The 16,665-nt window shown below is 37.4% G+C and overlaps 1 protein-coding gene across 5 annotated transcripts in view; it reads left to right on the top strand.

The window, feature by feature from the left end:
• The window catches only part of ZEB2 (zinc finger E-box binding homeobox 2), a 136,992-nt gene that overhangs the window by 113,901 nt on the left and 6,426 nt on the right, over positions 1–16,665 (top strand). For all 5 annotated transcript variants that reach the window (XM_053918635.2, XM_053918637.2, XM_053918638.2 and 2 more), the window contains exons 5-9: positions 3,212–3,400; positions 4,090–4,304; positions 6,914–7,022; positions 7,948–9,917; positions 11,296–11,476. In XM_053918635.2, the coding sequence (XP_053774610.1) occupies positions 3,212–3,400; positions 4,090–4,304; positions 6,914–7,022; positions 7,948–9,917; positions 11,296–11,476 (2,664 nt within the window). The remainder of the gene's footprint in view (positions 1–3,211; positions 3,401–4,089; positions 4,305–6,913; positions 7,023–7,947; positions 9,918–11,295; positions 11,477–16,665) is intronic.

Below are 16,665 nucleotides of genomic sequence, written 5' to 3'. Positions count from 1 at the left end.
ATATATTTAATAAATAAATTTTGAGAACCTACTAATCTCTAGGCAACATACTCGATGCTCAGGATACAAAGATAATCAAAGATGATCCTTAAATTAAGAGAGCACATAATTTGATGTCTTCTGTCCCCATCACACTTGACATAGAAGTCTAGCATGTCCAAATTTGATCTAGGAAGTAAATTGCATCTCAAAATACCAGTGGTGTATCTACATGCAGTTTAGTTTGCCTATCCAGAAAAATCAGAATTCTTTTCCCTTTTAAGCTAAAAGGGCTATTAATGCAAATCAAATTGAATTTGCATTTGATTACATTTCTGATGGAAACATTCACATGCAAATCAAAACTCATGCAAAGATAGCCAGATAATTCAAATAGTTGCTGAAATATCAAGATAAAATTAGGATGTTAAATGTACATCCATCATGTGTTTACTAGGATGAAGGATCCTCAAGTGGGACAATGTTCTTGAAAAATGTAAATAAATTGTGTTTTGAACATTTAATATTTGCGTATGTCTGGGTTCAGAGGGAGCTATTACATTACTTTCTACTGCCACAGTGCTGAAAAAGAAGTCAGTCATTGGTCAAATCAGTTAAGTTGTTCCAAAGAGGTTCATCTTGAATCTACCATTTTGTCTCCTCTTTTTCTTGCCCTTGAAAACAAAAAGGTGATTTTTGATAGATCTGAAGTTATTCTGATTATCCAAAAGAATCAACAAATAGTTTGTGCAAGTTGGCAGTTGCCTCATGCTTTTTGGTGACTTAATGGTACAAGATAAATGGCACCCTCAACAATAATCACCAATAAGTACGGTCCGGGAAACAGCCGTCACATCATGAGCATACCAGTGGGAATGTGACCTGACTTGATCGTCTAAGCAAATATTTAAGGTTTAAGATTCTAAGAAAAGACTTAAGCAAAATTTGTTTATAAAATCTCCACCCACTGTTGCACATTTCAAAACCATATTTGAAGGAAATACGGGTCTTGGAATCACACTGTTGCTCTTGTTACAATTAATAGAAGTTGGAGTGACAAAAAAAAAGGCTTTGAGGTCACCATATTCAGGGTTTTGCACTTAGTTTCATAGTCCACAGAATGCAATGCTCCCCATTTCTCTTCCATTTGATCCAATGTATTAGCTTATAGTTTCAGGTCTTTTTAGCATTCCAGGGGTCCCTGCTCTGGTGAAAGTCACCTACCATATATCAAATTGAAAAACCTGAACTTAAGGGAGGATCTTAGCTTTCTTACCATCTTTGGCATCCCTAATTCTTCCCCAAGACTCCAGATTTTCCTTCTGATGTATCTCTCAATTCTAGCCACTTCTCCTGTAGTCTCTATCACCAATTCCTTAACCTTTATCTTTTTTATGGCCTATGGCAAGAGACTCCTAACTAGTTTCCCAAAATTGACTTTTCTTTTCCTGCAATCCTTATCATACTATAGCTAGATTTTTCATTTAAAAATGCAGATAATCCATAATTTCTTCCAACCATCCTCCTTGTTTAATACCCTTCATTGGCGTCTTGTTCACCCTTAAAATAAAACCCAAATCCTTAACAGGGCTGTCACATGCTTCATGGTGTGGTCCCTGCCTGCCTCCTCACCCTGACGTCCTGCTGCTGCTCTTTCCTCCCTCTGAGCCAGCGCTGTCCTTTTAGCTCCTGAAGTGCTCCGTGCTCCTTCCGGGCACCGCCCTCCCAGGCACCGCTGCTTTCCCCAGCTTCTGAAGCTCACCTTCGGGCATTTTCAGCGAATGCCTCCCTGGTCTTCCAGACTCTATCATGTCCCCAACAGGCCCCCCTTTTACTTCTTTCATACCACCATACAACTTCCTGTCCTAATACTTACTTGGGTTTCTAATGTTATATTCGTTTTTGAGATAATGTCACTTGTATTGCCCACTCCTATGGCTTCCTGAAGGATGAGACCGGGCCTGTTTTTTGCCTATCAGAACAAGACATGGTGACTGTTACATACCAGGCATTCAGTAAATACTTGTTGAATTCATGGAAGGTTCCACTTTCTATTCTCATCTATAATCCACAAGTTCACAGCAGTGAAAGCCAAAAATAAAAATAAAATAAAAATTGACTGACTTGCTTGAAGATCACCCTGCCACAAATTACCAAGGAGAACTAGTGTAGCAAGTACCATGATCTCTTTTAGGGCAGAAAGGGTGAGATGAAGAATATAGTGTTATCAAAGTTAACTGCCCTCAGAAACTATGAAAGTAGAATTCCACCATTAATTGTACAAAGCACAGTACAACTTTTTCACCTACTTATAGTAGAGAATAATGTAACAGCCACTCTCTCAACTCTGTCTTGTCCATAAGTTTTTTTATTTAGGGTATTTAAGCCACAGCTTAATTTAGAAACATATCTAGTAGGTTCAAATATACACAGTCTTGTCACACATTGCTAAAATTGATTTACAACTATTATTCATTTCATGGGAATAGAGTCATAATTACAAAATTTTAAAAAATACCAACTTCATGCGGCCACATAGCCATTTTCTTAACTCACTTTGTAACTTTGTATTTTATTTCTATCGGTCATGGGCTTAATTTTATTTTCAGCAGCTTTAAAATACCAAACATCATATTGAAATTATAAGAAAAGAGAAACTGCCACATTCCATGATTTTTTAACAAAGTCACATTATTATCTCTCTAGGAGTATCTGCATTTTCACATCTGTCTCGGAGTGTGTAGTGCTGGCCCTCGGCGACATTCAGAGTGGAGGGTTCAGAGCTTTTATTTAGCAACAGGATGTATCTGTGGTTAGGGACGTTAAGTTTAGTGGACAAAAAAATTTAAATATACCTTTATTAAAAGACAAGAACACTTTTTATAGACTATTAAAGTAGCTTTGAGCTTAGCACTTAGGAATCTTAGAATGTAGTTCTGCTTTTTAAAACAAAATCCCTAAAAATGATTTGTGAGTCATGTGGACTAGTATTCCTGGAAGAAGAAAATAAAACGTGCCTCTTTAACTTAAAGCAGAGTCCCCTTCTTTGGATGTATTATAAGAATAAACGATTAACCAATAGCCAGTCATCTGCAACATTTCTTACAAATAAACTAGGTATTTGCAGTCTTTTTGTCAGTTTTAACATTTCTTAGCAGCAATGGTATAAGCAGACTTGGGCCCCTAAGAAGAAAGTCCTGAAAACACATTTCTTCTCCTTGTATGATTTCAGTTAAGAATGCAAATTGCACATCAGACTTTGAGGAATACTTTGCCAAAAGAAAACTGGAGGAGCGCGATGTCCACGCAGTCAGCATCGAGGAGTACCTTCAGCGCAGTGACACAGCCATTATTTACCCAGAAGCCCCCGAGGAGCTGTCTCGCCTTGGCACACCAGAGGCCAATGGGCAAGAAGAAAATGGTGAGGCTGTAATTCATTTTTAGCCACTACACTGACCTCTGCAGCTGTTACAATTACAAATGCACTACATGCCTGGGTGTTTACCTTAAAATTTGAAGAACAGCTGCAGAGGCATGGAATTTCATGAGCAAAGATTAGAACTGTAATTTTAGGGTATTGTGAAATTTTTTTGTCAGCAAATTTGTGTCATTTGTACATCCAATAAAGAACAAGAACAATTAGAGCCTATTTCTACGAGATAAAAATATCTACATTAATTCCTATCTTTCTGAAATATTTCACTTTTGAAAGAAAAAAAAAGTTTAGAGATACTGACCCTAACCTTCTGTTCTTTACGGACACCTGACAAGCTCCCTCACACTGTGAATTCCTGAGTCATATGTGACTAAAGGCTTACTGTGAACTGTCAGTCCCCTAAAAAGAAGTTCCTCATTTATCAGCTGTTTAAATTTCCCCCAAAAAGCTCGAGTAATTAATTAATTTTCTGGCGCAGCGTGAGCTGATTCCGACAAGTCTGCCCTGGGTGTGCGAGGGGACTGGTGTGCGCGGAGGCCGAGTGCAATGATGGCACTCTCGTGGAGCAGATTGCAGTGATTCCTGTCATACCATCCCGGGCAGTCAGCCCATTAGCTGCCATTGATTTACTGACCTTTTGGCCTGCTTCTCTCCCTCTCGTCTCTCGGCTACAGACCTGCCACCTGGAACTCCAGATGCTTTTGCCCAACTGCTGACCTGCCCCTACTGCGACCGGGGCTACAAGCGCTTGACATCACTGAAGGAGCACATCAAGTACCGCCACGAGAAGAATGAAGAGAACTTTTCCTGCCCTCTTTGTAGCTACACGTTTGCCTACCGCACCCAGCTCGAGCGGCATATGGTGACGCACAAGCCAGGCACAGATCAGGTGGGGGGTTGGCTTTAAGTGATTTCTTTCTATAATAACCCCTTAGAGAAACGATATCGCTTTGATTGGCAATCATTATTAATTTTTCATGGCATTTTGAAGATGCAGATCTTTTAATGGTAATAGCTTTAATTGAGGTCTAAATGATTTTTTGATGGTCTCTTCTAATATGATTTAATAGTCTTATGTTCACGATCGAATGAGTGTGTTAATTTCTAATTTAGAAATTTTATTTGCACTTTAACTTGACTTTAGTTTCATTTTTATGTTCCACAAAAAGTGAATGAAATTGTAGCATTTTAATTATACATTATTAAACATCTCAGCAATTTTAATTCCATTTTTCACCCAGTTTTACTTAGAAATTTTTTTTTCATAGAGGCTCTAAGTCATAGTAAAAGAAATGTGTATTTCTTTCATTTACCATATAACACCTTCAATTACTTAGAGTATTTTTACATACTGTTACTAGTTTATGAAATCTAATTAAGTGTTTTAAGGAAAAATTTAAAAAGTATATATGTGTATATATTGAAAGTAAACTGGATTACTATTAAAATGTTGGATGTACATTAAAATGATCCCTTCTTGATACACATATTTGTTGCTGAGTGTTAAAATTAATCTGCCTCCTTGGGCTTACTTGTGTTAAAAATAAAAATTCTCTCTTCGACAGGTAAGCACAGCTTCTTAAATCCTTGAAATAATTGAATAGGGTTGTCACAGTGTCTCTTAAATGTTTTAGCAAAACTGCTCTTTCTGTCCTCCTGGGAGAACTGACTGCACGCTGGTGTTAGGGGATGTTCACATGGTAACAGCAATGGTGTGCCTTACGGCCCAACAACTGGCCCTCCAGAGCTGGAATTGCCCTGGATAAGCTTTGCCACCTTACCTGTTTTAAAAATTATTAAATGGGATATTCTACAAAATTCTTAAGTTTTTTTTTTCTTATGGGCTTTCCTTTCTTTGACAGAGGAAAATGAGAATAAGCAAACAATCAAGCAATGAGAATGATATTGTATTATGGAATTGTACTATTTTAAGAGATCAGTTCATGTAAATAATTCCATTTATGTGTAATTGGGCTTTTCACCTGAATGTTTTTGAAAGTTCAGTTATAAAAACTATGCTTGCATAGTTACACTTATGTAACAGTTTATCTCCCCTTGCTTATATGCACAAGAACTCTAGGAAAAAAAAAAGTGCGTAGATATTTATCTAGCATAACTGCTTTAAATTTCACATGCAGAAGTGTGATTGTGTTGGCGCATTATGAATGGTAGCTTTGGTGTTGAAAAGTCCCCTCATTTGCTCATGGCATTTACAATTAGTAAATTAAAATGATTGTATCATATTAACAGTGGCACAACTAAAGTTTATAGTAGTCCTCTGAGGGCTGTGGGGGGAGACAAAGCAGCTGTTGCTGTTTGTTTATGCAACTCAGCAACATATGAGCGCTGGTCCCTCAATGGCGCTCCGCGGGCTGGGCTCTGCTTGATCTTTGAAGGTTGCTGCTGTTTGAACAAACCTCCCTGTGTCCCATGTAACACCATCTGTCTCACTAGGAATGTGGGAAGATTCAGCACACCCTAGCAGTTGTCATACCGTTTCTGTGCTGTCTTTTTGCAAAAGGCTTTTGTGTCATTGCTGCTTGAAAAAGGCTGACCTCCTACCTTGAGCATCCAGAGTGGATGACTGTATTTTTTTTTCTTCCGAATTCGAAGTCACAGGGCTTTTTTTCCCCCTTGTTCAAAAAGGTCAGCTGTGTTTGATTATATCTTCACTGCTTTTAACTTGTCTTTTCAGCAAACTTTTTTTTTTTCTTTTTTGGTCCCTACTCCCTAGCACAGTACTAAAAAGGAAAATGGAAAAGTCGTTGAAGTCTTTCCTACTGGCCTGTGATAAAACTGCTCAAGCAGCTAGGACCCAAGATGTTGTCTCTTACATTTGATAATGAATCACATCTGATATGCGACACCTCAGGAAAAAGAGGGTTTACATTTGCTACTAGCACAGCGAAGGGGATATTTAAACATGCTTATCGTGTAATGAAATATTTATAGTTAAGGATTTATTTTTGTTTGCGTGAAGTTTTTTCTTTCTTCTTCAAATTTGGTATTGCTTCAGTATAAGATACGCTTTTACCCTGATATGGAAAATTTGATAAAATTAAGTATTAGTGTGAGGAGTTATTGGGGGGACTATTTAGAATTTTTAGGATGATATTTTTTTTCTTGACAAAATAGTTGCATTCCAACAGAGAATCCTCAGATTTTACAATTTTCAGTAAACACAGAGACCCACGAACATCTTCACAATTATGTTTTCTCATCTCAAAAGGCTCAGAGAAACATTTTGGAAGACACACCACAGAGATAATTCTGAAGCAAGTGTTGGATGCACATGTGAAAGCGCTTTTTTTTTTAATTTGTTCCAATTTTATTGCCAACATTATCACTTTTATTGCAACTCTGGAAGACTGGGCAAATAAATAAACATGCGCTCAAACCTTTTGGCCTGCCTGAAAAAGAGGCCTTTTAAAAATATTTGTAACAAATTTCCTTTGTTCCTCCTGAGCAAAACTGATGTCAGTCTCTCTCCTTTTCTAGCACCAAATGCTGACCCAAGGAGCAGGTAATCGCAAGTTCAAATGCACGGAGTGCGGAAAGGCCTTCAAATACAAACACCATCTGAAAGAACACCTGCGAATTCACAGTGGTGAGTAGCAGAGGTGCTGGTGTTCACATTTGCATTTTGTTTCATTAGGGGAGTTTTAAAAGACTGCTTAAAATTCACACAATCTCGTCTGTAGCTTTTTGGAACTACTCATTTATTTCATGAACTATGTGTGTCTGCTCTGTCTCCATGAGACTTACTGTCACCACCAGTGGCATGATCTTGGTAGTAAGCAAGAAGAGGAATGCTTATAGTTCCCAGAAACCGCAAATACGTTGATTTATCATAAAATATAGAAGCTTCTTTTTGTCCTTTTAAAAGCCCATCACCAGACTGAATATTTCTGACCTGGTCACATCCTGAAGGATATTCATTTTTTGATACCTAACCATGAAAGAAAAAAAAAAAAGGAAGAATTTTGGAAAAGAGCTTGTGATACACACTCCTTGATTCCTGAGAGCTGTATATTATTACAGAACAAAACCCTATGGCCAAGATCTGTCCTTTATAACTATTTTGATAGCTCTGCCAAGCATTTTATTACCAAATTGGATGCTATTCAAAGGACTGGTCGGATTGGTAGAATCGATAGAATCTCCACAGAGTTGATTAAAACCATGGCTACACTTCCCTTTAAATACTGTGACATCTTTATTGTGCTATTGACCACACATTAATCTGACACTGTGTTTAAATAGGAGGCTGCCGATGGTAAGACAAGATTTGGGATCTTGGCTGAAAAAGGCATAGATAGCCCTTACCTTCCTCTGTTAACATCTTGAATTATATCTTCTCAGGGTAGATAAAGCCCAGAAACAGTTATGGCCACATAATTCTAATCTAAGCACCTAGAATGTAGAGGTACCTCACTGTGTTCCTTTCCTTTAGTTTAACAGATTCTTGTTTTGGTAGACAATTGCAGCCGTTACCCAAAGAAAAGTAATGTTAATTTTAATTGTCGTTCTAGGTGAAAAACCCTATGAGTGCCCAAACTGCAAGAAACGTTTCTCCCATTCTGGTTCCTACAGTTCACACATCAGCAGCAAGAAGTGCATTGGTTTAATCTCTGTAAATGGCCGAATGAGAAATAATATCAAGACGGGTTCTTCCCCTAATTCTGTTTCTTCTTCTCCTACTAATTCAGCCATTACCCAATTAAGAAACAAATTGGAGAATGGAAAACCACTCAGTATGTCTGAACAGACAGGCTTACTTAAAATTAAAACAGAACCACTAGACTTCAATGACTATAAAGTTCTTATGGCCACACACGGGTTTAGTGGCACTAGTCCCTTTATGAATGGTGCACTTGGAGCCACCAGCCCTTTAGGAGTTCATCCATCTGCTCAGAGTCCAATGCAGCACTTAGGTGTAGGGATGGATGCCCCTTTACTTGGATTTCCCACCATGAATAGTAATTTAAGTGAGGTACAAAAGGTTCTACAGATTGTGGACAATACGGTTTCCAGGCAAAAAATGGACTGCAAGGCCGAAGAAATTTCAAAGTTGAAAGGTTATCACATGAAGGATCCATGTTCTCAACCTGAGGAACAAGGAGTTACCTCTCCTAATATACAACCCGTAGGTCTTCCAGTAGTAAGTCATAATGGTGCCACTAAAAGTATTATTGACTACACATTAGAGAAAGTCAACGAAGCCAAAGCTTGCCTCCAGAGCTTGACTACTGACTCAAGGAGACAGATCAGTAACATAAAGAAAGAGAAGCTGCGTACTTTAATAGATTTGGTCACCGATGACAAAATGATTGAGAACCACAACATATCCACTCCATTTTCGTGCCAGTTCTGTAAAGAAAGTTTTCCTGGCCCCATTCCCTTGCATCAGCATGAACGTTATCTTTGTAAAATGAATGAAGAGATCAAGGCAGTCCTGCAACCTCATGAAAACATAGCCCCCAACAAAGCCGGAGTTTTTGTTGATAATAAAGCCCTCCTCTTGTCATCTGTACTTTCTGAGAAAGGAATGACAAGCCCCATCAACCCATACAAGGACCACATGTCTGTACTTAAAGCATATTATGCTATGAACATGGAGCCCAACTCTGATGAACTGCTGAAAATTTCCATTGCTGTGGGCCTTCCTCAGGAATTTGTGAAGGAATGGTTTGAGCAACGAAAAGTCTACCAGTATTCAAATTCCAGGTCTCCATCGCTGGAAAGGAACTCCAAGCCGTTAGCTCCCAACAGTAACCCTCCCACAAAAGACTCTCTCTTACCCAGGTCTCCCGTAAAGCCCATGGACTCCATAACATCGCCATCTATAGCAGAACTCCACAACAGTGTTACGAATTGTGATCCTCCTCTCAGGCTAACAAAACCTTCCCATTTTACCAATATTAAACCAGTTGAAAAATTGGACCACTCAAGGAGTAACACTCCTTCTCCCCTAAATCTTTCCTCCACATCTTCTAAAAACTCCCACAGTAGTTCTTACACTCCAAACAGCTTCTCTTCCGAGGAGCTCCAGGCTGAGCCATTGGACTTGTCATTACCAAAACAAATGAAAGAACCCAAAAGTATTATAGCCACAAAGAACAAAACAAAAGCTAGCAGCATAAATTTAGACCATAACAGTATTTCTTCATCGTCTGAAAACTCAGATGAGCCTTTAAACTTGACTTTTATCAAGAAGGAGTTTTCAAATTCAAATAATCTGGACAACAAAAGCACTAACGCAGTGTTCGGCATGAACCCATTTAGTGCCAAACCCTTATACACAGCTCTTCCTCCACAAAGCGCATTTCCCCCAGCCACTTTCATGCCACCCGTCCAGACCAGTATTCCTGGGCTACGACCATATCCGGGACTGGATCAGATGAGCTTCCTACCACATATGGCCTATACCTACCCAACTGGAGCAGCTACTTTTGCTGATATGCAGCAAAGGAGAAAGTACCAACGGAAACAAGGATTTCAGGTAATGAGACATGTCTTTTGCTGTGAAAAGGGGAGATGAAAATACAATCATATCGTTTATGTACATGTAGGAGGAAAACGTTAGTAAAAAAAAATTGAGGGCTATGGTTTCAGCAGAAGAGTTTGTTTTAACTTGAACCTAAACTAGAAAATTAAGTGGAGAAAGGACAGAAGATTAAACTATTTAAGCACATTTGCCTTCACCTTAAAAAAGATAAAAAACGTAACACTTATTTTTGAGGTTTGTTTAAAGCTATCCGTCTGCTTTTAGAATTATACTTTGGTAACAATATTGGCTATAACTTACATAGATGCTAAAAGTTAACATTTATAACCCACAGATATACTTTTACAGATGTTCATAATTTGAATGTATAACTTTGATAATGACTTGGTCTTATAGAGAATAGTTTACTTTGAAGAGTATTCTAAAAAATATTTTGCACATTCCACATGCCTTTTTATGTAATTTTCAACCTGGTGAATAATTTATGGTTTTTCAATTATACAAGCAGGTATGTTTAACATCATGGAATATAATCCCTGCGTGCAAATCAAGAGTATAAGTAGCAGTGCACTCTGAAATAGCTGCCCCACTACCCCAGTTTACAGTACACCTGCCCTCCTCCTAAATGTACTTAAGCCTATTTAATCTTCTTTAATATTAATTAGCACAAACGTAGTCTAAGAAAGCAGAGCTGTGGACTAGCAAATGGAAATGTATGTTATCATGCAAGTTTGCACTCCTTTGGATCGAGACAAAATAAATATCAAGAAATTTAATAATTTACTGATCCACACTCATTATTGCTCAATGCTGAAGGCTGTTTTAACATAGATAGAACATTGATAAAAAGTGTTATTAATATTCCCTATTTCAAATTAGAAAATTAAATATAAAAACATAGCTTGAGGCCTTTAGTGGGTAGACATACATTTAAACAGATTGCATAATAATAACATTTTGTACCTAAATATAAAATTCAATTAAAACGGGGTTTCTGCAGCTACAGATCATTTCTAAAATTAAGCACCCTGGAAAGTACACAAATTCAGATGTTGAGTTTTCACTCATGGATATTTCCTGATGTAAAGAAAATTAAGGATTTTTGAAAATTTCATTTTTTTTCTCACCTTCAAAATTAACCATTTTCTGTTCCTGAAAAACAATGAGCTCTACCATCTAGGGCAGACAAAGTTTATATTTTTGTTGAAATGTGATACATCATGTATTGTTTATGGAAAGTAAAATGTTTACTAAAAAGAACTACATCAATTAATAGCAAGCACTACGATGTTCTCCGAATGTTAGCCTCTGCGAAGTTGTCTGGTATAAATACAAAGCGAAGAGACTGTTGAACTATTTGATTGTATCACAGGGAGAATTGCTTGATGGAGCACAAGACTACATGTCAGGCCTAGATGACATGACAGACTCCGACTCCTGTCTGTCTCGAAAGAAGATCAAGAAGACAGAGAGTGGCATGTATGCGTGTGACTTATGTGACAAGACATTCCAGAAAAGCAGTTCCCTTCTGCGACACAAATACGAACACACAGGTATGAGTGACTTTGACTAGCTAGTTAGAGCTTCCTGGCCTGCTGTACATTTCATAATATTTAATGAGTACACTTGTGCAACATAAGATGCAGCATATGCTGATGCCTTCAACAAGGAAGAAATAATGCTTTTGCCTAGCTCAGTAAGACTTTTTCTGTTTCCTGCTTATTGGATCACTTATGTGTTTGTGAGTGTGCTTATCTTTCTGTCTTCTGAGTTAATCTGTACACCAAATTCACAGATCATGTCAAAGGTATATTTCAATGGCCAGGGCAGTGAAATGGCATGACCCAAGCCAGGTATTTAAACCATCTTCTAATGAATGGACCTACATATGATAAATTTCATACCAAAAATTTAGTCAATGCTGTATTAATTTCATCATACAAAAATTAAGTAAGCCATGATTTGGGGGTGATTCTGTTTAGGATTCACAAATTACCCATACTTTGAATAAAATAAAAGTGATAGTTCTATGAAAGAAAAGGTGTAAGGAACATAATTGGCCAAATGTGATGCTGAAATAACTTATATTTAGAAGACTAAAATAAAACTTTCTAAATGTCATTAGTTTATTTCCAATACAGAAAAATTATAGAGTGAAAAGATGGCAACATAATCCTTCCCTTTGAGTAGAAAGGGGGTTAATTTTTAAGAAGAAAGGTGACGTACCATAATATGAAGCGATACGAGTTCCCACAACCCTAGATCTGACCTACAACTCCATGTGGGAGCGACGTTGTGCCCTCTCTTCCCCCTCTCCCTCCACCCTTCCCAGCGGAGGAGGCGGGCCTCATCCGTGTCCTGACCCCATTTCCAACTTTTCTCCACTAGAAATTTGGCGTGCTGCACTGATCCTGGATGGGGAAAGAAAGGGTGTAGGATTTCAGTCAAAATATTGGCAGGGGAAAATTATAGAAAAACTCTCATTTTAAAACAGAAAGTCTAATGTCGAACATTTTAATATAGAGGGAAAATGTAACCTAACATTAGTGCCTTGGGGGGAAAAAGTGATGAAGAGACAAAAGAAGAAAAAGAAAAAAACAAGGAATTGGGTATGCTTTCTGTCATCTTCTGACTGTCTAAGTACATGGCACCCTTGGGAAGCACTCGTGCTCATCATCTTCCCTTCTTCCTCACTGAGCATGTGCAGGAGGCAACGCCAGGGACCAGAAGCAGCCTGAGGTGAGGGTGGGGGTGGCAGGGCATGTTGCGTGAGTTCTATAACATGAAGTGTTGTGGGTAATGTGAAGAGAACCAGGTTGATAAATAGCAGTGCTCTTACTCCAATCCAGTTTTCTTTTCCTTCAACTGTCTGATATTAATTGCTATTATTTTAGTAGTTCAACTAAAGATACTTTAATGACAACCTAATTTGAATAGCAGATCCCAATAGTTTTTATGCTTGTGTGATATAATTCAGTTTGGTATGTCAAAATTTTCCTACATTTGTCTTTTTTAATAGATATCATAGATATTTTTTCTAGTACCAAGTCCTATTTAAGTATTTTTAGAGTAAAGATATTTTCATACTTAAATTTACTTTAATATTTTAATCAACCTCAAATATATTTTTATTTCATTATTCAGCTACAATAGGCACATCACTGAAGGCATCTTTCCCTCTCTGATTGGTTTTATTATATGACCATATGCAAACTATCATTTACTACATGGTGAGTGGAAAAATTTTATTTTAGTGAGGGCTATCATACATATTGACATCCAGTCAATATCTTCTTTTTTAATAAATTACATAGTCCATAAATTTCATAGGCATACAGATAGTTGAGAGACCCAAAAGTTGACAAACACAAACATGCATAATCAATTCAAAAAATAAACTGTATTTTTAAAAATAAAAATATCTGTTCCTTTAAGATGTCAGAAGATGTGCTGCCTAGAAACAATGCCTAGCAACAAGATGCTAACCATCCAATGGTTTCTCTAACAGTGTGATTAATTATCCTCCTGTTGGCTTCCCAGCTTGTCAAGTTTCCAATGTGTTAACTTTTTGGTCTCTTGACCAAACATCTCATGTTGTTGCTACTGTCAGTGTATTAGCTTTCATCAAAGTGAAATTCTTCATAAATTTTTCTATCTTCATGATATGTGTGGAAATGTAGTCCATTTTCCTTCCCTAATTGGGCCCCACAAGCCTTTTATTTCTTTGTATTAACCACTAGTAATACTTTGAGAATGTTATACTAAGAAAATTATAAGTGAAAACAGTGTTTGGTTGATTGCTTCTAAGGTTGGGAAATGAAGTTGAGTCATCATTTGATAATATGTTGATTATGAATGTGTCATTGACAAAGTGTTTATTACATGCCCACAACTTAACATACAGAAGAGTTTGATTTAAGAAGGAATTTATGAGCTACTTATTTTTGTGATCTTATACTCTTTTACCTTGACCTGTTTAATTTATTCTTAGGCAGACATGATAAATTTTCCTTACCAATGGTGTATTGCTTACTTGCTTTTCCTGGAACCTGGGCTTGGGGCAGAATCAAAAAAAAAACAAAAACAAAAAACCCAAAACACTACATAAATGTTGACTTTGATAGGATGAATTGTCACAAACAAGTACGGAGAAATAAAAAGTCTGAAACCATTATTAGACACCATTAAGAAGTCATTGGTATTCCACTAAAATTTAAATCTGACATTTATTGAGTCCTTTCTCTTTTGAGACATTGAGGTAGGTGCTTTTAAACCCACCTTATTTAGAAAAATAATAAAAATGTTTCTGCTTTTAAACAGATAAAGTGGAAGTTTTAAATAAATTACTAGTCAGTTTTATTCTCCGTTATATGATAATGTTTTTCATACCACAGACTTTCCATTTATAACTTCAGTCGTCATTCTAGCTGCCAGGTGAATCATGAACCTCAACATCAGAGAAAAATTTACCCTAAAAAAGTTTTTATCATTCAATGTCAATTTGGATGCTTTTTCTGACTCTTATTCATGTGGAAATTGAATTCCAGGATGTCTTGATTCGAATAGGGTAAACCAAGCAAGCAAGTTAAGAAGAGGTGAATGTCCATGTCAGTTCCTGTTTAAATTGAATTTACTAATTGCTTAGCAGTGAAACTTCAGGAGATTTAGTGCAAGGTATAGGTCAAAATTCCCCATGCTTCACTCCCAGATCCTGCTTTTTTCATGGTATAATAGCTGAACAGTTATTTTATTCTTTCAGATTGTCAGTTAATAATGCAGAATTAATATACAGGGTCCAGCAGAAGTAAGGCCTACTTGAGTGTGGTTGGTAGGGTAATAATATGGGTGTAATAATTTGTAGTTTTAATTTGAACATTTCACCTAAAATGTCATATGGCGTGCTTGAGTGTGATATTGTTGTTACAGAGTTACATGCTTATGAGTTTGGAATGAAAAAGGGGCGTTATTTGTGCTGGACCCTGTATTTTGATTGTAAGCATATTGTTTTTTATCAAATGAACTCCCTGAAAACTGGCTGCCTGTAACTATAGAATATCTATGTAACAGACTGCAGTTCAGGGGGTATCCCCCAAGCATTTCTAACAGGCCTTGAAACTTGCCTGGAGAGTGCTCGTTCTTGCTAAGGACACTGCTTTGTGTTTTGTCCCTTTGGAAAAGAGAGAACCACATCAACTGGGATGTTCATTCAAAATTATTCACACAGCCAATCGTGAAATGACTTCTGTAGTTGACCTTTGTGTGCTCCTGATCTGATGAGACCTTAGTGTCTAAAGGAGGCTGTAGGACAGTTCTACCAATATGCACTGTGGCAACTAAAGCACCAAGAAATTTTTCATCTGCAATTTCTCTTCTCTCCCTTCAGATGTCTTTCTTCCACTTACTCTGCTCCTGATACATGCATCTTGCTTACAACTTGGAAGATTATTGAAAATGTATTAATGAATGCAAATAAAAGGATCTAGCATTAAATAGGTGCTTACAACATACTATCCTTATAGGAAACACTGTATTTACCTATGTTGTCTCATTTACTCCTATGCCCAGTCCACAGGTTAGGTTCCCAAATGATTTTCCTCTTACTGACAAGGTCCTTGGTCTTTAGAGAGGCTAACATACCTAAGAATGCACAGGTGGTCGTAAAACGTGGATTTAAACTCAAGCAATCAAGACTCCAGAACGCATCTCCCCTATTTGACACTGCACTACCCTGTTTCTGTGAATAAAATGGCCACTGCCAGAAATGTCTGATCCTCGCTTCTGATAGCATTCTTTTCTTTAAGGCCCTGTACCATCCAAGAAAGACCAAATTTGTATATAGCGACTTCAAGGTTCCTGGAAGGCCAAAACCTCTGTCTTTATCCCAAATACACTTCTGCTTCCTGTTAAATGACCTTCCGGCCATGGTCGTCTTGTCAAACGGAAAAGCACACTGTCTTTCCAGACTCTTGGCATTCCATCAGAGTTCTCTTCTCTGTTATCCGGTTTACCCCATTCGAAGCATCTTTCCAAAAGTTAAGGACTGATTCTTGTGTGGTTTGAATTATACATTTTTTTTCGGACTGTTAGCTATAGATGAGAAGTAGATTACAAGAATATTGTTTTCAATATAAGGGGTAGTCACCAACAATTATATTTCTAATTTCATCTCTTATAAGAAAATAACTTCTTCTTACTCTAATGACTTGCCTTACCACATCTATCATCACTATATTTCTATTGGGTATTCTTGTAGTACAAAAGCCATTAGTAAAATAACATACAGCAGCCTACAAAATTTTCTAAATAGTAGCATGCCCCAGAGGCATTCAATAACAGTATTAAAGGTATCTGATTACTAATTGGGATTATATCTCACCCTATAACCAAACACCTGAAGTATGTAGAATGGGTTTCTAATCTTGTAACATGACACTTAGCCAATGAAAATGGGGTCAAATCTACTAATGCCGATTTTCAATTTAATTTGCTGAAACGCAAGTTTGCATTAGGCAACATATGCACGCAGCTTCATGTATGATGATACAGAGTGCTCTACATGACACATACCTGACTTTAACTCCAGAGCATCAGTCTGATACATTTTTTTTGTCAGTTCTATTTTGGAAATAAACTTTTAAGTATGGCAGCTATGGAAGGTGTTGAAGACATTCCAGTGCTATTTGTGGCCTGGAATCAACCAGATGTGTTTAGGCTTGGCACTAGTTTCAAGTTCCAAACACTG

Source organism: Desmodus rotundus, chromosome 2, assembly GCF_022682495.2.
Source record: "Desmodus rotundus isolate HL8 chromosome 2, HLdesRot8A.1, whole genome shotgun sequence".
NCBI lineage: Eukaryota > Metazoa > Chordata > Mammalia > Chiroptera > Phyllostomidae > Desmodus > Desmodus rotundus.
This window is presented reverse-complemented; position numbering and strand designations above follow the sequence as displayed.